Below are 24,664 nucleotides of genomic sequence, written 5' to 3' on the forward strand. Positions count from 1 at the left end.
ACAAGATCCAAGTGTGTCTGACAGATCCATTTAGAAACAGAAAACAGTAACGATACAGCAACAGACCAGAAGCGATTCTTTGTACCGTACTGGCACAGACCAAATATTTACATGCTGGAATAGATGGTGCTGACCCCTAAGACAGAACAGCGGTAAAAAACAGTACTTGCAAGTGCAGACTTTGGGTTCATCAGCTAACAAAACCAAGACAGGATTGCTCCCCAAGTGCTTCTTTCTGCCAGTGATACCCAGAGCATCGCTTCTCATCTACCCATGTTGTCACGACAAAGAGCAGGATGCTAAAGAAACACACAAGTCATTGGATTTGTAAGCAACAAAATAAAGCTAGATATTTTATCACGTATCCCATAGTGGTCCTTGGCTGTAACACAAGAACAGATTACTTAGGCTGCATGCCACAAACACCACACATGATTCACTTCAGGTCCCCGTCCCCTTCTCCTTGGATTGACTTTTTGATGCGAAGCAACATGGTTGTAAGCCATTGATCCAACCGGGATATTGAATCAAATTCTTTAACCTATTAGAAAAAAAAGGGTTTAAATTAAGATATTAAAAAGCAAATGAGACTGCTGCAAAAGCAGCATTCTGCAGCTCTTGAAGTATGGGCTTTTAAAATTTCTCGTCTTCCCAGAGAAGAGAACAGAATAGAACAGAACAGAACAGAGTAAAACACAATCTATCCAACAGAGCACTTTAGGCCACTGTCAAACACAGAAAGGAGCTGGAGAAAAACCAGGCAGGACCTTTACTTAACTCTCAGTGACAAACTAGTAATTTTAAATATTAAGTTTGGGACTGGCTAGAGCACTGGCTGGAAGCAGCTCTGCTCACGCCCACCTCACTGAAGTGCCTGCGTTTTGCCCCACTGGACTCGGTCGCAACCCTCGGAGCTCGGGCAACAAGTCACCCAATGTTTAACAGCGCACATGCACCACAGAAAGATTAAAAAAGGAACAACCTGCCATCCACAAGCGTGCCTTAACAAATTCATGACTACTTACTGCCTCGGTGTATGCCTCGCAGTTCTGCTCCTCGTGGGCTTCCAGCAGTTTCTAGGAGAACACCATTAAATATGAGAAAATACTCTGTCACTCCATGTTCCTGCAGTCCCCAGAGAGAGAACACCTCTGCACCCGCACTGTGGGGCACCCACGTGTCCGGCAGCGGCACCTTCGCCACCTGTTCAAACCACCCACCGCGAATACAGAAATAGTTTCGGGGGTTTTTTTAAGTTAGCTAGAATGATCATCGTTCTGCTGCAACTACGTCCACAAGACTGGTATAAACCCAATGCAAAGTGAGTCTGATGCCTTCTCAAACGCTCCAATAAATGACCAAATCTATGGCAAAGTGAAAAAGCATGAAGTAAAAGGGCAGTGCATGTTTTCAAGCGTGACTATTACTTTAATACTGGCTTCACTCACTTTCAATAGCTTGCACTCCCGTGAATCTGTGAACGCTGGGAACATTTCTTCGTATTTCTCAAGTGCAAGCTGAAAGAGAGAAGACAACCCTTACGCTCATTTCCCACAAAACTACTTGCTTTTGATTTCAGTTTTTGCCTTCAAGTCCTAAACCTGCACAGAGAGTTTGGCATTCCCAGTAAATCCCAGAGCAAGTATTCACATTAAATCCAACTCAGCGCCATAGCACTTCACGCTTCAGCCCACACAACAGCCATGCAAGCCCCCATGCATGCAAGAACGTGTCTCAGCCAGCAAACACTGATGAAGCGGGATGCAGAAACCTGAGCCCACTGACCTTCGCGTTCAGCTCGTCCACGATGAAGTGGCACAGAGCAGCTTTGAAGAAATACTCTTTCGCACTATACTTGAGCAAAGGATTATCCATCGTGTTTGTTCCGACCTAGGCAAAAAAATTAAGAGTTGGGAAGGAAAACCACATCACTGAGAACTGAATTAAAAACAGACAGCCGACTAAAATTACATGCTGCACCACACGGCTGGCTGCGAATGAAGATGGTGGAAAAAAATGCCAGCGTCCATGCAAAAAGCTAGTGAGAAGCCAAGCAGGTTTCTAACTAATCTCAAGTGAAGTCAGAGACCCGCAGGCAGTGAGAGCGCAGGCACACAGCCCGTCCTCCCAGGGCGCTGCTGCGCCAGTTCAGGGGCACCACACCGGTACCTCAGTATGTCCTGTCTAACGCAGAAGGGGGAAAGCAGAAGGGGGAAAGCATGTAGGCTGGGGAAAACCTGCTCCAGTATTAACCCTCCAGAAGCATGAAAGCAGCACTGCGAGTATTCCCAGGTAAATACCCGACACAAAGGCAGAGCAATCGAGCGTACAAATCTGGGGGAAATTTTCTGCCAAACATATTTATAAACATGATCAAAAGTGTAACTGTAGATTTCCTTCCCTCAGCCTTTCTCTAGAAACAACAGAATTCAGGGGAAAAAAATGTCTTTGGTAAATGAAAGCAACTCTTCAAAGTGAAGGAGCAAACCATGTCTCGTAAAGGCATAATCAGCCCCAAAATAATTAAGATGAGGAGCTTCTAGGCCACGGCAACTTTGTGAGACTGACACACTGACCTGCTTTCTGTTTTCAAGACACTTCTGCCCTGTCAGATGAAGCACACATCCTCACCTGCTCGTAGATTTCTATCGCCTTCTGGTACTGCTCCAGCTGTGCGGCGTAGGCAGCCACCTTCAGCAGACACTTGTTGGCTGAGCTATAATCAATAATAGCATTAAAGGAAGTAATTGTGTCCTGGGGGAAAAAAAAAAATAATCCATGCCCTGGTACCTCCAAGCACTACCTGTACTACTTAGCGTATAGAAAAGTGGGACCCAAAAGCTGCAAATTAGGGGAATTTTATTTTTAACAGCCAAAATTAAAACACATGGAAAGGCACAAGGACCTTCAGCTCAGCACAGACCTGGCATCAGGCACCGTTCAATCGCTCTGTGCTTTCTCCGCACGCAGAACAGGCACTCCAAACCAGACAAGCCCGCATGCAGGATGAGAACCCTGAACAGAAATCAAAGCAGGACTCGGGCATCCCACCAAAGGACATTTTAGAAGAGGCTGGCAGGCAAGGTGTGCAAGCGCGTGGGCCATCTAGGACAGATCCCCGGCTCCAGCCCTTCCCCACTACGACTCTTTTACAAAGACCACTTGCCTGTTAGACTCCTCTCCTTTGTAATAGTCTGCAGCCTGCTCGTAGTGCGCAATCGCCTGGGGACAGAAACATGGCGCATGAGTGCCACCTCTGAGGGACAATTTTTGGTCAGACGAGCGTACAGCGACCGCGTTCACAAAAGCCTTCCCATTCCACGCACAAAAGGAGCGGCGGCACGGCGCGCTGCGGGGATTCTGGCAGAGCGAGGCCTTGCCACGTGTCCCCCCGCGCACACAAAACACGAAGCTGCCCTTGGAAATTTGACCACGAACTTGTTCAGTGTCCCAAACTCCAGGGCAGGTTTAATACAGGTGACACTGCTCCTGAGGTAATAATGACAAACGCTTATAACCACAGCATGACAGGGCTTCTGCCAGGTTTGCCACGATGGAATAAATCACTGAACAGAACAGCCCTGACATGGCAGGGCTTAATTTCAATGTGCGTGGAGAGGCAACACTGAGGTCATTAACAGAGGTAGATGGGATCCAGCGAAATAGAGCTGAGGAAGCAAATTATTGTCTAGAAAACAGTATCTAGAAACCATACATTTTTATTCTGCAAACTTCGAGCAGAAGATTTGCAGGCAGTTCAACTGCTGCAGGATTCCTGCTCAGGGCCCTCGGTTATGGGAAGGGTCAGTGCTGAACCTTGAACTAAAACTAACAGCAGCTTCCTTGGGGTGCATCAGAAAATAGCTACAACACCGCCCCCACAGCTTTCCCAAAGCGCTTTTCTGATGTGAAACACCACTTCAGTCGAGAAGGTTTCTCACAAGGGTGTTTCTGCCAGTCCTGCCTGCTGTTGCTCAGCAGAGGGGCACACGAAAGAATCAGGATCGCCCCACCAGAGCCCCGTGCTGGGAAAACCATCGCTCACCCTGTAACTTCAACTTCCAGGTGACTTACACCTACATGAAGAAGCCTGGCGCCAGTTGAGAGATGGATTTCATTGGCGGCACTGCTCTGACCGGGGAAGGAAACGCAGCCGCCACAGCACCTGCAGAGCAGCCTCAGCGGAGCCCGGCACCCTTACCTTCTCGATGTCTACCAGCTCAGCCTCGTAGATCTCCGCGATGGTGATGTGGTGCTTGGCAGCGATGGTGAATCGCCCCTAGAGAAGGCAGAGGTTGCACGTGAGGCGGGGGCTCCCCCTCCGCCCAGCATTTCCCGAGCTGCATCTCTTACAAAGCACATCGGTCCGCGAGCTGCCAGTGCAGCTTCTTACCATGTCGGTGTAGATATCGATAGCTGCATTTAAGCAGTTGATGGCCTCTGCAGCATGAGTGTTCAGGAAAAACAACAAAGTCAGCCAGCACGACAGACTTCCCAGCCCAAGACCTCCCCCCTCTAAATATCAGATCTCTGTAACATCACTCTTCATCAGACCACACACCAGCTTCTCCAGTAAATATCTACTCACACATTTATGTCTATCTGGAATGACAAACATAACATTTTCAGCCCCTAAGACCTACAGATGTAACGTCCCCCACATTTTTGCACCTGCAGATCTAATCCAAATTCACCCAGCCCAAACACTCCCATCCCACTGATAGCCCACTTGTTCACCAGGCAAAAATTCCGGCACGGAAAGGTAACAGTCAAAAATTAGGATGGGCAAAATACAGATGACTTGTACCCTGAGTTTGTCAGGCTGCATCCTCAAACAGAACAAAATTCAAAATACCGATCTCATAAACATGCAGGAGCTGCCATTTTCTAGGAAATTTGGGTGTTTTACAATTATAAAACGGTATTATCAGCCCTGTGTTAGCTTCTTCAGCCCCCTGGCACAGGAAAGCATGGGTAGTACTGGTGGATGGGCTGCTGTGCTTCCAAACACTCAGCTAGGGTAAGGGGAAGCAGAGGCCTTCCAGAAAACCACAACCCTGCTCTTTATAACCAGATTCAAAGAATCCAGATCTTATATCCTCATCCCGTCAAAGGACAGTCCATTTTCCTCCCACCTCTGCCCTGGGGGAACCCCTGGGAACGGGAGTGGGGCAAAGGGCAGGGATCCTGCTGCCGTCCAGACCTGAGCCTGGCTGTAAGCATTCCTTAAGAAGTCAGTATTTCTCCAAAGCCAAGCTAAACCAGGAAGGAAGCTACCGAGGGGCAGAGCTTCACAACCAACACACTGCAGCGTAAGCCAAAGCGCCAGAGATCACCCAGAGATGACACCCTTACACGTGCAGGACCAAGACTAAGACGATGCTGACTATCTCACATCACCTCAAAGCCCATTCTGGGGAATAGAAGCACAGGAGGTATCACAGCTTTCGAGTAGCCTGCAGCAAGGCTTCGCAGCCCCGTGGAGCCGGTGACTACCAACAGCCTTGGCGTACCGCCTCCTCTGCCGCTAAGCAGCTTGGCAAGAAACAATCCTGGATTTCGCTCCCCTTACCTTGCGGGTCAGCTTTTTTGTAGGCGTTCCCAGCGTCCACGAAGCTGGTGGCCGAGTCGTGTTTGCTCTGCAGCTGCATGTGCAGCTTGGCCGCCTGGCAAAACGCATTTCCTGCAGCTGGGAGAGAAGCGCACACCGACCCCATGGACCCACCCGGCCCGGTAACCAGCGGGATCACCGCAAAACGGCAAAGCGCGCGTCGCTTCCCAGGACCCAGAGAGGTTGAGAGATGCAACAACCCCGGATTTGACGTCCCACCCCAAAGGTATTTCCTTGCTTGACAAGCAAACCCAGGGCGGCAGCGCCCCTTTAGCAGGTTCCCTGCAGAGTTATGAGCTTTCATTTTAAATTGGTAAATGGCACCCCAGCTCATTTAACATCAGGAATATTCAGGTCACCCCCTTTGCCCAACCTCCCAATATTTAAATCATCACAGGGCCAGGCAGAGCAGAGGAACTGCATCACCATAGGGACCATCCCCGTGGAAACAGCCTGGGATGTAAAACTCCACTGCGATAATTCGCAGGAAGATGCTCAGGCGCTGGCGGGTCACCCCAGCATCAGTCACCCTCTCTGAAGCCCCCCTCAACGACAGGGGCTGTACTCACCACTCCAGTTTTTCGCGATCTTGAACATGTTGGCAGCCCTGGTGTACATTTCACAGGCTTCCTCCACCCTGGTATTGCCCCTGAAACACAGAGACAGACAAAACCCGCTTCTGAAATGGCAGCTCAGTTTGGTTTTGCACGTTCCTAAAGAGTTTGGAGCCTGGAGCAAGCCCCCATCTGCTCCTTGACTTGGGTCCCTCCTTTTTGGGCAGAAGCAGCTGGCTCGTAAGAGACACTCAGCAAAAACACCTGCAAAAAGCTAACTCTAGTACACAAACTACCATATCATTCAGAGAATATAAAGCAAATCAAAAACTAAGAGATGCTAGACAATTTGCTGCAAAAGAACAATTCAACACAAGCCTAACTGATGGAGTTTAGCAGGGTAAGTCAGCTCCCCAAACTGGATTAATAATTAATTTATCTTGAGAGAGAAATTAAATATTTTTGTTAATGAAATGCAGATGTCTTCATGGACTTAATCCTACAAGCTCGGTACTGCCCTCTGCAGCACGCAGTCCTGCTGACCCCAGAAAGGGCTGCAGCGATGGAGGTGACAACACTTACTGCCATTTATTTCCCCCGCCCCCCCTTTCCTTCTTCTGGCAGATGACCACATTTCATTTCTAAGCACAGGCAGGTTTTTTGGACAGCTCCTTGCCCTTGAAAGCTGCCTTTTGCGTGAACTCAAGCCAAAGGAGGTGGCGCGAGGTAATGCTACACCCTGCAAGGCGTCCAAAACCGGGTGGTTTTCAGCCTTTTAGTTTCAAAAAAAACCAAAAAAGCACTTGTGCAAGCTAATGGAGCTATTCAGGAAAAAGCCCGGCTGTCAGTAATGCCGTTGGCCAGGCACTCAGCGGCCTGGGTGCTCCCTTTTCCCAGGACAATGCCAAAAGCGAAGTCACCCACCACCTTTTCTTCCATTTTAAAAGCAATTTTTCTTGCATCTATTTTTAGCCCCAGAAAATGAGAAATTTGCCTCTCAAAATCTCTGCTGGTTCATTCCAAGGATTTTCAGCAATTTGCCACCCGGATTACACCCCTGGAGCACACCCTGCCCGATTAATCTGCTGGAGGCCAGAGAGGAATTTATTTTTAAAACTTCTGCTTTTAGGGCTGTGGGCACTAGATTTTTCCAAGCTGTTTTTTAGAAACATCAAGGCCTCCACAGGAGCATCACTCCATAAATGCTCTTTTCTCAAAATTTTTTTTAAAAAAAAAAAAAAAGCCAACATCGAGGTGGCCAAAACTGCCAGTTTTTCAAAACCCTTCCTCACAACCCCAGGAATATCCACTTGTAACAGAAAGACCCAGTAAAAAGGGAACTCTGCCATTTCCTGGAGGTATTGCTTCCCCTGGCTACCCCATCCCTCCGGAGGGTCTCCGTGCCCCACACTGTGTGCTCAGCGTCACGAGGGGACCACAGCTTCACTGAGCATAAAATCATCCGTAAAACCCCGAGCCTGGTCCAAACCCCGAGCCTGGTCCAAACCCCCAGTGCAGCTGCAAAAACCCTCAAGGAGGACAGGGGGGCTTCGAGCCTCACCCCACCACTGCTCACAGCAGCCCCCCGCAGAGCCCTTGGGTGCCCAGCAGGATGTGGATGCTCCCCGGGACGCGGAGAGAGGCCAGCCCTCGCCGTGGCCGCGAGAGGATTACCAGCGGCGAGTCCCCGCCGGGATAAAGCTGGGATGAGCAAGCGCAGCCGCCGTGGAGCCAGAGCTGGGGACAATCCCCCATGCGGGGGGGGGCACAGGCAGGCGCCCCGAGCTGCAGAGGCCGAGCTGGCTCATCACACCGCTGTGCTCACGGACAGCGGCAGGAGAGCGGGAAGGGGTCTGCTGGAGCATCACTGGCCGGGCTTACCCCTGCTATGCTACGGGGGCGCTGTGTTTTCTCTCCCCCTCCCCAAGCCCTACCCGCAGAGGCTAAGGGAGACCCTCACCCAGGAGCTGCGGCTGCCCTCCTGTAAGCACCCACACAAAGGGGCCCAGCTCCCTTCGCACACCTACACACCCCCCTTTTTTTTGCAACCTCTCTCTTCGCACACCGTGCCCCCCCCTTTTGCACCCCCCCCCCCCGCATACCTTGCATTTTTGCACACCGTGCCCCCCTCCTTTTGCAATACCCCCCTTGCAATCCCTTCCCCACCGCCACCACCACCTTTGAACACCCCCCCTTACACCCCCACCCCACCCCTTTATAATCCGGGCATCCCCCTTCGCTATTCCGCCCCTCCCACCCCCGTTGCACCCCCCCGCTTACCCGAAGAGCCCCCGCAGGAAGGAGTGGGAGCCCTTCACCCGCTTCTCCGCCTCCGCCATCAGCTGCACGGCCTCCCGCTCCTTCCCCGTGCTGTCCATCGCGGCGGGCCTCCTTCGGCCTTCCTCCTCTTCCTCCTCCTCCGCCGCACCGGCGGGCGCGTCCACGGGGAGGGCGGCGGCAGGCGCGTCCACGGGGGCGGGGCGTACCCATCATCGCACGGTGTTGCGGGGTGCACGCTGCAACGGGACGCACGCTGCACCTTGCACGATGCATGGTGCCCACTGCACAATTCCTGCTGCGCGTTGCATGATACACGTTGCACGATGCACGACGTTGCACGATGCACAATGCACGACGTCACACGATGCACGACGTTGCACGCACCCCCCAGCCCGCACCACCCCAGCTTCCCAGCCCAGCGAGGAGGAAGGCAGACTCACCCTGGCAGGGCTTTCCCTCCCGCGTTTCGGAAGCGAAGCGCGCGATACACGTTTCGTTTGTGGCGGGGGCCAAGGGCCTCAGGAACTCTCACGACTCCCCTGCATTCCCACACGGCTGCACACACGGCTGTCGCACCTTTCACAAGGTGGGGGCAGTGCAAGGGGGTGAAACTCATGTAGCTGCGCCTTCCCAGAGACGTCTGTAACCCTCAGGATTACAAAAATCGTTTCTAAAGGTAGATTCATTCCTGAAGACGTACATCCCCGTTGGGAAACCAGCCATTGCTGGGATGAGAGTGCTTAAAATATGAGGGAATGGGAGGAGGATCCAGCTCCAGCACTTTATTAGGCAGGCACCCACCAGCAGCACACATTGCTAACAGTCATATCATAGTCAGGATCAACCCTTACCACTACACAGCCACTTACCCCTCCCACAGAACAGAGTATGCCAGAAAAAGTGAATTCATCCCAACCCGACAGTCTTTTTTTTTTTTTTTTTTTCCAGCTCTGATTCCACTTACATTTACACTACTCTCTGAGTTTCCACAGAATTACTTCAATGCAGGAGGCAGAGGTGAAGCTTAGGCTCCTGGGAAAAGGGCTGTCATTTCCAGTGGCTGTTCTGTATACAGAATGCAGAAAAAGTCAGGGGAACAGGCAGTCTGGGGACAGAAAGAGTCAGGAGAATAGGCAGAAAACATGCCACTTTCTGTCTCACTCAGATTTGTGCCCTACCTCACGATTATCTGAGTGCACAGCTGAGTCCCTCCTTATTTAGAGAAGCAGTTGAGCACAGAGCTCCCAAATTTCACAGGGAATCCACAAGGAAAAGGAAAAGGCAGAAATCCCTCCTTTTTGCCCCTGCAAAGCTGCACCAGCCTCACTCCTTCGCTAAGGGCAAAAGGGCCAAGGCCCTACAAGGGACGCTAGTTAGTGAAGGCCGAGGCAGGAGCCTGGGTCTCGGGCAGGCCTGGCCTAAGGAGGGACCCCTCTAGGTGTCTTCTCTACTCGTACAGCCCCTCATTCCCTCACGCTTTTAACGCAACAGCGGCGCGTGTCCCCCCGTCCCCCCCCCCCTCAGCGACCCCCAACGCAGGCAGGATGGCGGCGGCGGGCAGGGAGCACGTCCGCCAGCGCAGCGTGATGATTACGGGGCTGGAAGGGCCAGGCCTAAACTGCGCAGGCAGCCGGGCCTTAGATTAAGCAAGATTAACGGCCCAGGGCCGAGACGTTCATACGCGAGGCCGCCGCTGGTGGAGGGCGGAGGCTGCGGCCTGCACCTCCCGCCCCCCTCCCGCCCCGCCGGACTACAGCTCCCGACGTGCTCCGCGGCCGGGCGCGCCACATGTCGCCACTATCCTGCGACCCACTGCCCTCCGCCCCCGACGTCTCCACGGCGACGCTGGCGCAGCCCGCTGGCCAAGGCCCTCCAGCGCCCTGCGGACCCCCAACAACCCCGGAGAGGGGGTACCCCCGGGGTTGAGGCACCCATAGCCCCCCGGAAACAACCCTGGCCTCGAAGGAGGGGGGTAGAGGCCCGCGGGTGTTCCAGCTCCCCCCCCCCCCCCCCCCCGCACGCCGGCACCAGGCGCTTGCCTGCCACCCTGTCCACAAAGGAACCGAGTTATGGTAATGAAGGTGTAATTAATCCCCCTCCCCGCCCGCCCTGTGGGTTCGTATCCCTGCCCAGGAGCTGTCTGCAAGTGCACAGGCCCGTGGTGGCGTGAGCACCCACCCACACAGCCGGGTGCTAGGAGGTAACGGCACCGCCACCATCATCATCATCACCACCACAGGGTCTCACCATCCCCAGTGCTCGTCCTGTGCCCGGGTAAGGAAATAACCCCACGCAGGTAAACTCAGGACTGTGGGATGGGCGTCCCGGAGACATGGCTGCGCTTCGGAGCTAAGGAAAGCTGGAGGATGGTTCACGTGCATCACTGGGGGTCCACTCTGGGAAAGCTCAGGGAAACGCAGGTTGCTGACCTCATTGCAGGGCTGGGAGGAACTAAACCCAGTAGCATTTCCAAAGCCGGAGGCTGCCATCCAAATCCAAGGTCACTGGTAAAACTGATAACGGTTACGCATTGCAAAGGATCACAAATAATCCTAGGTTTTGTTTCCCTTTTCCAGGCAGGACACAATGGAGCCTTTTTATCTCTATGAGCTCGGGTTCCTAACTGAAAGCAAAGCTATTCAAAGGATCCTCTGCCCCATGGCTGCGCAGCTCTGCCATCTAATCCTCGCTCTGGAATGGGAAGGTGGGATTTGTCAAGCCTTTCCTAATTTAGGGGAGAATGCAGAACAATTAGCCAAAGCCACAGAAGAACTCGCTTCTGTGGCAAGAAGGTAAGTTTTCTGGGTGTCTCCCAGGCTGGAAAGAAGGAGGAAGGGATGGCAAAGAAAATGGCAGGGAGCCTGCACCCCACTGCAGAGGTGACAAGGAAGGGATGGGGAACGTGAAGGAAGGAACAGGATTAGGAAGGGAAAAGGAGAGAGGGGACAAAGCAAGGATATGTACTTAGAAGGGACGTGGCAAAGTAAGCAAAAACTCAACAAGCAACGTTTAAGCTAAACATCTTAAAGCAATAAACAGCCAATTGACCAAGTGCTTTAGCGAACTGCAGCCACTGCAAAAGGCTCTGAAACAGTTTGCCAATACAGCTAACACCAGTTCAAGCCCAGTTAAGGGCTGGCGTGGCTGATTGTCACGATAAAGCCCGAGACCGGTGCGTGCTACCCACAGGATGGCGAAGAGCCAAGCCCAGCGGCTTCTGTTCCAGGTTGACCGAGGGGTCCAGCGACGAGGTGTTGAAGGAGGAGATGCATCCTGCGGCTGAGTCCCTCCTCCTGGCAGGGAGGTGCGTGCTGCTGGCAGCCCGCAAGCTCCAGGTACAGCCAGAGAACCCTATTCACAGGGAGGAGCTGGCTGCATCGGCAAAGAGCGTCTTAACAGAGACAGCGAAGGTAATGGCAGAGGGGGACAGTGCCAGAGCAGGGGAGGAGGTCGGGCCGGGATGCAGCGGTGGGTAAGGAGGGACAAGAGCTGCCCTCCACCAGGATGAGGGCTGGGGCTTGGGGGAAGCTCTAGCTGGAGCAACAGTTGTTTCTTCACCGTGTGCTCACTAGGGCATGTCTGCTGAGCAAAACGCACCGCTTCCCTGCATGGGCTGTGGTGTCGCCTTGGCTGCACAAGGGAAGAAACTATGAACAGGGATTCTTCAGCCTCAGCCACTCTGACCAGTTTTTCTGTCCTTTTTTCCTGGTTAGATCCTTCAGATTGAAGATGCCGCTGGGGCGAGGAAGATCATTCAGGCTGCCAGCTGGCTTTTGGAGCGCCTGAACGTGATGCGTGATGCAGGGGACATGCCAAGACTGCTGTCCGCTTTCCGGGCCTTTTCTGAGGCCTTGCTTCTGCTGAGCAATCTGACAGCAAAGCGCCTCAAGGAACTCAGAGATTGTCCTCGACAGAAGAGCTTGGCCCAAACTTTGCAGCTCCTTCAGAAGTGCGTTCCTTTGCTCCATGCAGCCAAGCACAGTGAACTTAAACACTCCTGGGATCAGCAAGTCAACCTCTCCAAAGACTACGCTTTCCAGCTGACAGAGAGAACTATCAAAGAGCTTACTTCCCTGCTGATCGACAATACAGGCAGCAAGGAGACACAGGACAGAAATGGGACCTTCTCCGAGCACATGAGCAGGCTGCAGGCTCTCCTCTCTCGCCCAGACCCAGTGCACCTCTCCGACAGCGAGTTCAGTGCTCATGTGGAAGCAGTCATTTTCTACTGCATGCTTCTAGCAGACTCATCCAGGCCAGATCTGAAGCTGGGCCTGGTAAAACATTGCTGCGTTCTGCTACAGCTGAGGAAGAGCATCTGCAGCCACATAAGCCAGGAGGGACAGCCAGGGCAAAGCTGGGGCAAAAGCAGCCTGGAGAAGGAATGTCACACCATGAGAGAGGAGGTGGAGCATCTCGACGAGGCAGTGCTCACAGCTACTCTGTGCCAAATCCTCAACACCTTCCTCACGGGTAAGGAGCCCCTGAGGCAGCTAGTTGAAGATGCTCTTAGCCTTGCTGGTACACAGTGTTTTCCAGCAGATCAAGGAGGATTTTTAAAGAAGCTTCAGCCCGTCACTGCCACCTTCTTCACACATGCCCAGCAGATGCTCAGAGTGGCAGACTTTGTTCTGGCCAGGTGCACCCAAACCCAGACTGCTAGAGAAATCGGAGAGTGGGTAGAGCATTTGAAGAGACTCCTTGCCAGTCTCCCTCCACTGCTCACAGAAATGAGCCGAAATACAGCCCGGGTAAGGTCTGCTGAGCAACTGCAGTCCTTGCACCATGCGTGGGCTGGAACAACAGAAAGGCTCTTGCAGTGTTTTGAGGAGACAGTTGGCATGCCAGAATTCCTTAAGCTGTCCATCCAGGAAATGACCAGGCACAGGGAATGGTGTGAAAAGGCCCTGGAAAGTCAGGACCCTGAGAAGCTCTCTTGGCATGCAACTCAGCTCACCAGTTGGGGTCGGTGGGTGGTTGAAGCTACCACCAGGTATGTGGACAGAGCCACAGACCCCATTTTCAGGAACGGCTTGCGGGTTTGGGTCAAGCAACTGGCCAACTCCATCCTTGAGCTGAAGGCGGTCACGGCCCTTTGCCCAGAGAGACTCTCCTGCCTCCAAACTAGGAGTGTCTTTTCAAAGGCAGCGAGCTGCCTGATGGATACTGCTCACTGCGTCCAAGACGGGCTGGATGGGTCCAACCACCCAGATATCCTGAGCCCTCTCCGGGAACAAGTGCGAAGCACTGATGTTGCAAAGGGGCTTGAACTCAGCCCATCACGTGCTGGGCTAAACACCATTACAGATGAGGTTGCATTGCCAGAAGACACCTTAAGTCATCCGTCTTCACAACCAGGTGACTTACATCCAGATGTTTTTCCAAGGAAAGCAGATACGCACCCTGTTATTACGGCTCTCCTAGCAGCAACAAGAGCCCATGATACAGCAGCTGTCAGTGCTGCTTGCTCTGCCTTGCTTGAACTCTCCAACGGGTATATTGATGCGGCAAAGGAAGCACTGCCCATTGCTGAGTCTCCCCACACGGAGATGCTGGGGCAGTACCAGAAGATTGGATTATTGACACCATGTGTTATTAGCCTGGCCAGGGAAACAGCCCTGAGGCAGCTTCATTGTCCAAGCAGACTTCTCCAAATGGCCCTTACGCTCTCAGAAAGGATCTGTGAGACCAAAGAGTGCCTGGCAGCTGTGGCAGGCTCTTGGCACAGTCTGTCTCAGCAAGTATTTGGCTTTATCTTGTCTGCTGATTTTCTGAGAGGCAAACAGGCTTTGGACGAGACCATGACAGGTTTAGCAGGAGTGGTTCAGTTAGCAAGAGGCATTGCAAGTGTAGCCTGCAGTAAGGGAAATCCCATTTCCCCTGATGTCTGGGAGAGCTTTCTACAGGTCCAAGCCAAGTTTTCACGTGCTCAGATGAACACCAAAGTGTTACTCGAGAAAGCAGCATCCTTTGAGGGCTCCTGCAGGGTGGGAAAGGCCAGCCTGGAGCTGCACTGTGTCCAGTGGGCCGTCAGCATGCAGGTCCTGCTGGGCGCTGTGGATCAGTTCATAGGCAGGGACGTCCTGTTCCTGAGGGAGCTGAGGAGCGCCGTGAAGAACAAGCTTTGCTCACAGAGCCTCTTGGCTGCTGTGTCTGAGAACTCCCTGAGGCTGCAGGAGGCCGCCCGGCTCTCTTACTTGTCCTGCCCTGAAGACCAAGGTCGCAGTGAAATCCTAGTGCTCAGGGAGGAGATAAAGGTGCTAATGGAAGCACTGCTGGATGCCTCCAACACCCTCTCAGTCTCCCCGCTGCCTAGTGCCAGCTTGTTCATTCGCTTTGAGCTCCTGCAGAGAGACTTGGCCCTCAGAGCCAAGGCGTTACTGCTCCACCTGGAGAAGGTCAATACCGAACACCTGCGGGTCATCCGAGATGTCATTGGACCAGCCCTGTCCCCCCTCTCTCCAGAGGACAGGGAGAGGAGCAAACAGGCCTTCGAAGAGAAGGCAAGTCGGCTAATGGCCGATGTTCAGTGGGTCAAAACCACCCTCCAAGATGTTCTGGAGGCCAGCACTCAACTGCGATCACAGGAAAACCTGCTCTCCATTGCAGACCACCTCCTGGTCCTCACATCTGACGCAGTGGGCAGTGCCAGCCAGATCTTCCAGAGCTATCAGGACAAAGGGCTTCTCCACCTCGACAGTATTGTCTGGTACTGGTCAGCAAAGGCACGCTACCTCATCACGCAGCTTCAGGCTGTCCGAGGCATTAGTGGACATGTTCTGCAGCTCATCAGACAACGCTTGCAGAACGTGGGGGACCAGCGTTCTCCAAGGCAACACAGCAGCACAGCCAACCTCTTCCCAGCCCCAGAGCCTGGTGCTCTGAGCCACATCAAGTCAGCAGAAACTTGCCCGAGCAGGAGCAGACGAGCCAGTGGAGCTGCCAGGGAGGCATGTGAAGTGGTAAAGTAGCTTTTTCCCCCCCATCAACACTTACTACAGGGCAATGGTCAGGGGCTGTCAGTCAGTCCTGGCATTCACATCATGGAGCATTAAGGTACGTGATGTTGGCAAAGATCTCTGGAGGTCAATAGGCCAACCCCCAGCCGCCTTCAAAGTTAGATCAGGTTGCTGTCTGCCCTGTTCAGCTGAGTTCTGGATATCTGATCCGATGGGTGCTCTTGCATAAACAAACCCATCTCTAAAACACTGTTTGTGAGGAGCAGGATCCTGTACTGCTCTTGCGTAAATAAACCCATCTCCAAAACACTGTTTCTGAGGAGCAGGGGGCTGAATTGTTCTCCTTCCCCTGAAACACGACCCATCTCTGCTCAGCTCACCTCCCCACAAGCACCCTTTGGGAGTACCAGCAACTCCACTCCCACAACAACTGCTGTTGGTTGTCAGGAGCTGGCAAAGGCTTCAGTACACAATCCAGATCACTCAGCAGAGTGGTTTAGAGCACTTAATCGTACTTCTCAACCACAGGCGCTGTCAGCTCACATGACAGCTACCACCCATTCGGAGACAGCTCCAGGAGACGATGGCACGGGGCACTGGAATTTGATTGTCCCACTGTGGGTGAAGGAGGGGGAGAGAAGGGCTGGGTGGGAGGGCAGAGCAGACCTAGCGAGGTGGCAGGCAGCTCACATCTATTTTACTCACCAAAAACTGCTTCAGAAACACACAGGGGAAGACTTCTCAGCACTGATGCGTCTGCACACACCACACTTCCAATCTGTTCAGTTTTTGTCTCAACAGCGCCAGACCAGTCCTCCCAGTGTCTCCTTTGCCAGCAGCCCTGCAAAGCATGAGAGAGAAGACAGTGACACGTGGCAGGGTGGTCCCAGCAAGATGTCCCAGGTCACTAAGGACATGGCAACAAGGATGCTGCACATGACTCAGTTCCTGAGGAAGAAGGGCCCCATCTTGGTATGAGTGTTTCACCCCTCCACCCCAGCATATTTTTTCCTCAAGAGCACAGTCAAAGCCAGCGCCGGGGATGCCCAGCGCCTGCTGAAACCCCCGCATTACCCCACTCTTGTAAGAGCAGCACCAGCTATATTTATGCAAAGCACTCCAAATTACTTCTTCCTGATTAGATGTAACCTGGTGTCCAGTCTTTTCCTTGTTTCAGAATATATCTGGGCTTCCCGGACCCCCCCCATCTTGCAGGAAAAGTGGTCTTTTTTCTCTCCTTCTCTCCCAAAACACATTTATTTCTCTTTTGATTTAGAGCAAGGACCAGCTTGTCACCTGTGCGAGGCAAATTGCTTCTGACGGGCTGGTGTTTGTTAAATTTGGCCGCATTGTTGCGAAGCACTGCCTTGACACGAGATGCTCCACAGAGCTGCTGTACGCCGCAGAGCAGACCCACACCATCAGCAGCCAGCTCAGCATCGTGGCCAGGTGAGTTGCTGGAGTCAAGGGGAATCTCTCCCAAGGCTGGTGGCCACCTTCTCAGAGAGATGTGCATGGTGGTCTCCAAAGGTCCTTGTTGGATCTGGGTGTAGCCCTTAAGAGTTCAGTTACAATTCAGGGGGCTCCCTCTCCTCTTCCTGTTGCTGCAAACAGCCCTTTCCTCCCCTCGTTTGCCTGCCTCCATGGAAACCTGCTCTGACAGCGCAGGGGACAATCTTCTGGTTTTGGAGTAACTGACAGAGTTCTGGCCACACAGGGGAGGCTTACTGTCTGATTCTCTTCCAATAAGACCTTTTAAAATGTTTTTTAAGGGTAAAAGCAGTCACTGCAGAGAGCAAGTCCTCTTCTGAGCTGCTCGTGAGCAACGCACAGAACCTAATTCAAGCAGTTTTGCATGTTCTGAAGGCAGCCGAGGCAGCATGTATCAAAGTAAGTTAAAGCTGATGGCACCAAATAGTTTTGGAAGGTGAGTCCATGCTGTGGGGAGCTCCTACAGCCACACCAGGTTACGGGAGGTGGGAGCTGGCTGCCAAGGTACCTCTGTTGACTGCAGCTGGGGGTAAAATTTCTTACCATGATATTTTTATTTTACGCCTTTCTGTCTTGTTTCCAAAGCCTGCTATGCGTCTTTGCGGGCACTGAATCTGCTCTGTCACTGCTACCAATTTTGAAGCCATCTTTAAATGGTCCATTTCCCATTTCAGTTTTGGATAGGAGAGCAGTCGCACCTCATTGGAGGCCTTTATTTGGAAAATAGTCCATGTCAGTCTTAGCCTTTATGTTGTCTCAAGATGAGCTTTAATCAAAACTCCCAAGAGCTTCCCCTGCAGCTGTCAACGGTGGCTGATTGATCCAACTGTAGACAGTTTGTAAGAGCAGGCTTTATCTGAAAGCATTCAGAAAACAAGACTCTCCACTGATGCAGTTTTTCATCGCATGCCTTAGCCTCCTATATAATCCTACAACTCTTGCTGAGCTCCAGCATGTCTTTCTGAGTGAGACACATGGTTTTTATTAGAATCCTATTTGATGAACAATCAGCCACAAGGGTGAAAAAGCTCCTCCTGTGGTTAATTGCCCATACTGTTAAAACCACACTGTGTATGTCCATTTTTTTTCCTTATTTTGCTGATGTCAGCCTGAAGTAGCCAGTCTTTTACCTTGATTGTCTAGATTACACAGTCCTTTAGGACCTGGCTTTTTCCCTTTGGACACATCCCTGCTTATCAGTAAACTAACTATACTCCATTCCTTTTATCTCTCTGTAAGCAGGTTTTTAAGCACTCTTAAGCATTAACAAGTAGAGATGCCACATTGGTCACGCACACATTGATACACTCAGACTTTTATATCATTTTAGATATTTTAAACGAGCTCGTGTACAATATATTCAAGCATGCAAATATTTTGTCTAATAGGGTTTGCAGCAGCCCCCGCCTGACTCTGAAGAAGAAGAAGTAGCTGCTTTCTGCATGCAGTGGAGAAAAAGTCTGTTGCGGCATAGAGCCAAGGAGTCTCTAAACTTAGAGAGGGATGAATTAGGGCTCCGCAAGACTTGGGCAAGGGCTGAACCCACCCTGACAGCTATGGTGCAAGAACCATCACCTCAGACTAAGAATATCCCCCAAGCGAGCAAAACCTATCAAAGGACATACAGTTATGGACAGCCGCCTGTAAAAACAAGGAGGGACTTCTGCTAGAGGGGAACGGCATTGCTAACCGGCCTCAGCACAAAGAACACTGCGCTGCTCCTGGCTCACCTCTCTTCTGCTAGAGCGGCTCTTGCAGGAGGACTGAGAGGACAAGGCCTGAAAAGGCTTTTGTGTGCTGGGCGCTCCTCCTGTGGGAAATTCCACCCTGCAGACACTGCTTCCTTTGGCGACTGAACAAAAACACTAAAGCAATGCCACACACTAGCGTATTTCTTAAGAGGCCTCTCGTCCAGATGGCATTTGAAGTCAAGTAAGAAGATGTGATACCAAGCCACGGAGGTCACAGGAGCTGGGGAAGAGCTTTAAGACCCAGTCAAAGGGAAAACAGAGGGCTTCCTGTCTGGTAAAGCATCATTCACTGATCTTTGCTACCTGGCACCTGAGGCACTCTGAAACCATTACCCTTGATCCAATGGCCATAATGCATGCCCCCGTCCAGCTGGGAGCAAACTCTGGCTCTTACAGTCAGTCAGGCTTTTTTTTTGCCAACACTGATATAGGGAAGACAGCATTTGATGAGGTGCCTTCACTATATTACTTTCAATAACTGCCAGTTCTTCTGTGTTCTTCAGCACCCAAGATGTGAACAGAAGGAACGCGCTTGTAGCAGCACCAGCAAATCTGGCTAGAGGGAAGGACCAGGGGGTTCTGCAAATTATTAAATTGCTCATCTCCTGCACAAGAAAGCCTCAGAGCTGGGAGGTCTTTCTCAGGCCTTGATCTTTAGCACACTACCAACTGTTTTGCAACCATTTCCTTTTTAGCAACCATCACCTTTTCTTCTAGGGGCAGCAATCTAAATTCTGCACAGGAAGGGCAACCAGAGATACACAATCCTGCAGCAGAGCCCGTGCACTGGGTGGAGTTCCTACACAAAATACAAACTCAGAGGGGAACATGAAAAAGGCACTACAAAAGCTGGAGGAAAGAATAACTGAATGAAAAAGAAGACTAAAGGATAGGATTACTGACTTTTGAAATGCAAAACAGGAGTGTAATTAAGTATTCTCTGCTTTCCAAGAATAAACTCATTTGCTTTGCAATATGAAGGATTCATGTCTTTTCATCACAGCAGAAAAATATTAAAACAGGCTACCTAGGGAGACAAAAAATCTCCAGATGAGTATTTTTATCATGGGGCAGCAAACACCAGGTGATGATCTAGCAATGCTCAGTCTTTCTGAAGCACAGAGAGCAGACAAGATCAGAGAAAAACATTTTACTGTCTCACATCTCCAGGGCTAGCAGTGGGAAGCATTTTATCTCACCTGCTGCCCCTGAGAAATGAGACTTTTCTCCCAAAATCCCTCTCAGCCCCATGATTCTTTTACCCAGAGTAAAATATTCAGTGCTGAAGATCACCCACCTCACAGCTACAGGCTTTCCGAGTATCCAGGACCAACGATGCCGGCTGCTCCTGTTGTGGCTCTCCACATCCGTGCTTCACAGCCTCAGGGGCATGAGTTGCAAGCATCTGAGGGAAACGCTGCTCCGTGACAGCATACTTCACTTGTGGAAAAGACGGAAACAAGCCTCCCCTGTGAAAGACACAAACAATCCGCACAGCACAGCAGACTTGACTTGCTTCGTGGCTGCAGCCCATTTCAGCCCACCTCGGTGTGGCAGGACAGTCCCCACCTGCCCCCTCCAACGTCCCCAGCATCTTCCCCGGGTCAGGTAGTTTAGTACTTGCGCTGTAGCAATGAATCTCCTCCACATTCCGAGAGCGTGCAGTAGCAGCAGGTGCACCAGAGCAAGCGTAGACTCGGGGAAGGAATCTGCAAAGAATAAAGCAGCGAGCAACGGAGGAGCCGAGCAGTAGCCCACAGGCCCTCGTGCCATAGCCGGGGAGGCCCATGGGGACCTGCTGGCTGGGCACGGGTGGATCTGGGAAGAAGGAAGGAAGGAGGTGGTTACACATGGAGACAACAGGCCACAAGGACTAGCTGGCCCCTTTCAAATCACGTTTCTTCCTTACTTTGTACTCCTCCTTTTCCAAAATAAAAGACCTGTGTTGTATTAAAGGTCCCGAGATGGCAGTGGATCTCCAAGGTCAGAAGCCAGCACTCTGGGTCCCTCTACCACCCTGCAACTCCAAAATGGGGCCGTAACAGGACCCATGGCAAACCACCGCTTATCTCAATCGTAAGGCATGTCATTTTGCTCTTGGTATCAAAGCTTTTCCTTTGACTCTTATTTTTCCAGTACTTTCAAAAAACCACAAGGATACAATTTAGTGTTGATGTCATCACCACCCTACAAGAAGTTGTAACTTCAGGTTAGAGCTGCACATCCTACAGGTACATTCCCCATCTAAATGTGAAACCACGCATTTGGCTTCAATGCTGTCACTTTTTCTCTTTGTTCTCCTGTCAACCCATGTGCTATTTCCAAACTATTTCTATTTTTCCCTGCTGTCCAATTCTGCTGGCTTGGTTTTTTGATGAAGTTTTTGAACAGCCAAACTTGTCACCAGATGAAGAAGTAGTAAGAAGTTATTATATAGGACAAACAGATTACTCCAAAATAACAACCAAGTTTCATGCCTGTTACCTAGTTTTCAATTATTTTGAGTGAGAACAATTGAAAATATCATAAAATTAATACAATTTATACTCTGGGAAATTAGGAAGGCAAATTGAAACGATGGCTGCCTTCAGTGATGTCTCCTCTGCCGTGTTTTGCACGCATAGAAATCAGCAGCTTCCCTGTGTTCATCCAGGCTCTGTTCATCAATGCAAGACACTTGTATTCTTGCCTGTTTGTCTCACAGACACGAGAAACGAAAACCTCAGAATTTGCAATAAACACTAAACCGTCCCCGTCGCAAGCGATACTTGGGCCAACAAACAGAAACAAAGAGGAAAAGGTCCACCAACGAAGAGACTTAATGCAAAGAAACATTCCAAGTGGGCGGGAACCAGATGGCAATTGAGCAGACGGCAAATTTTTATTGTAAATGCAGCTAGCTAGGTATGACTACATTTCCTCTAGATAAAAAGCAACCCAAGAGGCAAAACAAGAGAGGCTTTGAGGACAGTTGTGCTCTCGGCATGCAACATCATCAGAAACTAAAGAACATGCATGACATATCTCACAGCAACGCTGGTAATTGTAGCAAGAGAACGACGACGACTCTCTCCAAACCAGCAGCCTGACCTGGGAACCACACAGCAAGCTACCTCCGTTTGCATCAGTACAAGGTTAGTTTAAAAACCCGCTACCGTCTGACTGTAAAGCGGTATAGTGACTGCACTAAAACCAGTTTTAGTCACCTTCACCCTTCAGGCATGCCCACTGCTTTTTCCCCAGCGCTGAACTAGCTGCCAACATGTCAACATCACAGTCATTACCAGACTTTAACTGTACCCTTTTTAATTTTTTTGTTAAAAATGTCATAAAGACACCATGAATACAAGTACTGCAGTTACATCAATACAAAAAAAGCAATACAAATTAAGCAGCTGAATACAAAAATACATTGAAATACATGAACACCACAATGTAACTTATAGCACTAATCAGAATTGTGTATGCGTGAAAAAATTAAATAAAAACCTTTTTTGTATTAGACAACTTAGGTATTCTCCACTTTTAACAGTAACTTTCTTCTAGTTATGTACTTCACAATTTCTTCTATATACAGCATAGAATAAAATACTTTTAAAAGATATGACATTTTTAATCCTCAATATGCGATATAGGTCTCTTTTACACTAAGAATATTGACTGCATGAATAAAAACTGTCAATGTCTTACATCAACTGATCTGAAAAGAAGGATCAACGTTTTCCTTTTAAATCACTTAAGTAGGTTTTAAATCAGTTAGTAGGTTTGGCTTGATGCGTCAGACAATCCTTGTCAATCAGTGTCTCTCACAGTAATGTACATAATATTGCTTGTATCTATACAATCATACAAATGTGGCAATCATATCTAAATGTTGCTTATGAAAGAGACAGCTCACACATATACAGGTCTTCGGACTTTCTTAATGACTTATTTACAATGAAAGTGCTTTTATCAGCTCTAACACAATACATGGGGGTTTTTCTACATGTCAATTATTAGTCTCCCTGAAATTGGAAAAGTATTATATAGAAAATACCACAGCTTTGCAAACACTATAGCATACTGTATAACTGCATGTGGTTCTGAGATTAGCAGCTGAAAAGTGTTGATAATTATAATTTAAAAATAAATAAAGCAAAGAGGTAAACCAGTTACAAAACAGCAGAGAACTGCAATATTCACAACAGTAAAAAGACTTAAAATCAATTGCTAACAAAATGGTGAAGCAGTTGGATCGAAAGTCTTGAAAACATCTTTTAACGACTTATCATCTGATTCCCCATTCGGATCACTATCCTGTGTCTGCGTTACCTGTCCAGGCTGTCTAACCTGCCTTGGGTCGCTGTACTGCGGTCTGATTAATCCCGATAAAGCTTGGATAGGAAGATTATGCACCGCAGGTGCAGCGCTGGAGTGTTTAGCCTGAGATTTACTGGTGCTATTTGCTTTATCTGACGTAGCTTCTGCTGATCCTTCTGTATTTTTTTCCACATTTGAGGCAGCCTTCTGCAGTGACGTATCTTCTGAGAGACTGGGCTCATTTTTACCAGAATTTTTTAAAATACTTTTTTTCTGGTTCTCTCCGTTCTCTCCTGAACTAGCTGGAGCCGTGTCCAACGAGGAGCTGTGATCTCTCGGATCGTACAAACTAATACCACTCAGTATCGAGCCTGGAGTTCCCAGCCTAACACCACTCGAGGATAACTTGGGTGCGTACGGAGGCAGAGCATCCGGGTCAGGTTTAGCAGTCGCCGCTTCCGAGGGCTGCGACGAGCCAGCAGCAGATCTGGCCAGGCGGGGGTCGAACTTCGGAGGGTGTGAATCCTTTGCGACTCCATGATGCGTATCTGTACTTGACAGTCTGTGGAGCCTGGGATCTACGTTTTTTTGTAAGCGAGGATCTCCTAATTTGCTTGAGCTGCTGGCATGCGAATCCGCAGAGGGATCCAAATAGCCGCTCCTGCCCACCAAGTTGTTTTTTGCCTTTGCAGCTAGGCGCGGGTCAGCTGGCATTGCGTTTGGATGGGGTTCGTTTTTCAAATTCCGCAGTTTATTAAGTCTCTGGTCAGCAATGAGTGGAGGAAGAGGTAAATTGATTGAAGAGACGGGGTCAGGCTTAGGCAAAGGTATTGGGAGCAAGTCTTCGGGTGCCCATACGATATGCTTAGCAAAGTTTGGTTTCATCAGGGTAACATCCATTTTAATGTGGCTGAACTGCCTCAGCTGAGATCGGGGATCCCTTAACGTTACACCAGGCAAAGGTTCCAACGGTATCAGAAAAGCTCGTTCTCTCAGCTCTCTTTCCGAGTCCTCTTCATCATCGTCCATCCCTTTTTGCTTGACTTTCACTCCAGCGTGCACGTGGTGTAAATCCAGCTTTGCTCCCCCAAGGGATGAGCTGGCATGACCACCCTCGCTGACCTTGTGCATCCTGGGATCTCGTACGAGCCGTGGGTCCAGGGATGCGGACTCCGCAGGCTTTCTGGGGTTGGACCTCGGAGAGGCCCGAAGTCTCGGGTCAGCAGCCTGAGGCCCTGCACCTTTTTCTTTCGCCAGCCTCGGATCAGTGGGAATACCAAGCATGTGCTGCTCTGCGGAATGCTGTTGACGATTCCTAAAATTTTCACTTTGTTTCTTTAAGGTTTTTAATATTGATTTAACACTGCTCCCTTCTTCCTCTTCACTACTGGAATACCAGTTGACATTGTCATCTTAAAAAAAAAAAAAAAAAAAAATTACTCAAGCAAATGATCACCAGGGAATACAACACATTTATTCATATAAAGGGTAACTTCTCAGTAAAATCAGACTGAAAAGACTTGATATTACACTCCCTGTATTACAATAACCGTACTCTAAAATGAGAAGAATCAATTTCAACAAAGAACTGAGGTAATAAAAACTGTGGCTAGTTGAGATACTCCCAAGCTCTGCTGCATTCTCTCTAGATACCTCTCTGCCAATATTAATCTGTGAAAATAACCTGCTTCCAAACTATTATTTCTACCAAACACA

At 50.3% G+C, this 24,664-nt stretch overlaps 3 protein-coding genes across 5 annotated transcripts in view; 1 reads left to right on the forward strand and 2 right to left on the reverse strand.

The window, feature by feature from the left end:
• Positions 1 to 425: 425 nt before the first annotated feature.
• NAPB (NSF attachment protein beta) lies at positions 426 to 8,543 on the reverse strand. 3 transcript variants are annotated; one of them, XM_086460763.1, is made up of 11 exons: positions 8,446 to 8,543; positions 6,181 to 6,260; positions 5,573 to 5,689; positions 4,394 to 4,440; positions 4,202 to 4,279; positions 3,167 to 3,222; positions 2,632 to 2,716; positions 1,786 to 1,890; positions 1,449 to 1,517; positions 1,026 to 1,076; positions 426 to 541 (listed from the first exon to the last, which is right to left on the reverse strand). In XM_086460763.1, exons 1-11 carry the CDS (start codon positions 8,541 to 8,543, stop codon positions 437 to 439), a joined length of 891 nt encoding a protein of 296 aa, XP_086316889.1. In that variant the 3' UTR covers positions 426 to 436. The 3 variants fall into 3 exon arrangements, with proteins under 3 accessions (XP_086316889.1, XP_086316888.1, XP_086316890.1); XM_086460762.1 differs by having other exon boundaries at positions 6,166 to 6,260; XM_086460764.1 differs by lacking the exon at positions 5,573 to 5,689.
• A 242-nt stretch (positions 8,544 to 8,785) lies between these two features.
• On the forward strand, positions 8,786 to 18,565 carry LOC147415939 (uncharacterized). Its single transcript, XM_086460379.1, is given in 10 exon segments — positions 8,786 to 9,031; positions 10,579 to 10,719; positions 11,026 to 11,237; positions 11,672 to 11,855; positions 12,159 to 15,374; positions 16,125 to 16,376; positions 16,681 to 16,853; positions 17,177 to 17,294; positions 18,284 to 18,487; positions 18,489 to 18,565. Coding segments are annotated over 10 exon segments (4,800 nt in total). The 3' UTR covers positions 18,543 to 18,565.
• A 2,939-nt stretch (positions 18,566 to 21,504) lies between these two features.
• ZC3H6 (zinc finger CCCH-type containing 6) overlaps positions 21,505 to 24,664 on the reverse strand; it is a 28,458-nt gene continuing 25,298 nt past the window's right edge. Inside the window, exon 12 of the mRNA XM_009949362.2 lies at positions 21,505 to 24,360. Within this exon, the coding sequence (XP_009947664.2) occupies positions 22,859 to 24,360 (1,502 nt within the window). The 3' untranslated portion in view covers positions 21,505 to 22,858. The remainder of the gene's footprint in view (positions 24,361 to 24,664) is intronic.

The sequence above is a fragment of the Leptosomus discolor genome, chromosome 2, assembly GCF_034619465.1.
Source record: "Leptosomus discolor isolate bLepDis1 chromosome 2, bLepDis1.hap2, whole genome shotgun sequence".
Classification (NCBI taxonomy): Eukaryota; Metazoa; Chordata; class Aves; order Leptosomiformes; family Leptosomidae; genus Leptosomus; species Leptosomus discolor.

Excerpts from the sequence above, each read along its gene's own strand:
- NAPB (XM_086460762.1), bottom strand. The coding sequence starts at position 8,543 with ATGGACAGCACGGGGAAGGAGCGGGAGGCCGTGCAGCTGATGGCGGAG. Across the intron at positions 6,261-8,445 it reads TTCCTGCGGGGGCTCTTCGG|GGGCAATACCAGGGTGGAGG; the intron begins GTAAGCGGGGGG and ends TCTGTGTTTCAG. Across the intron at positions 4,280-4,393 it reads TCGATATCTACACCGACATG|GGGCGATTCACCATCGCTGC; the intron begins GTAAGAAGCTGC and ends TGCCTTCTCTAG.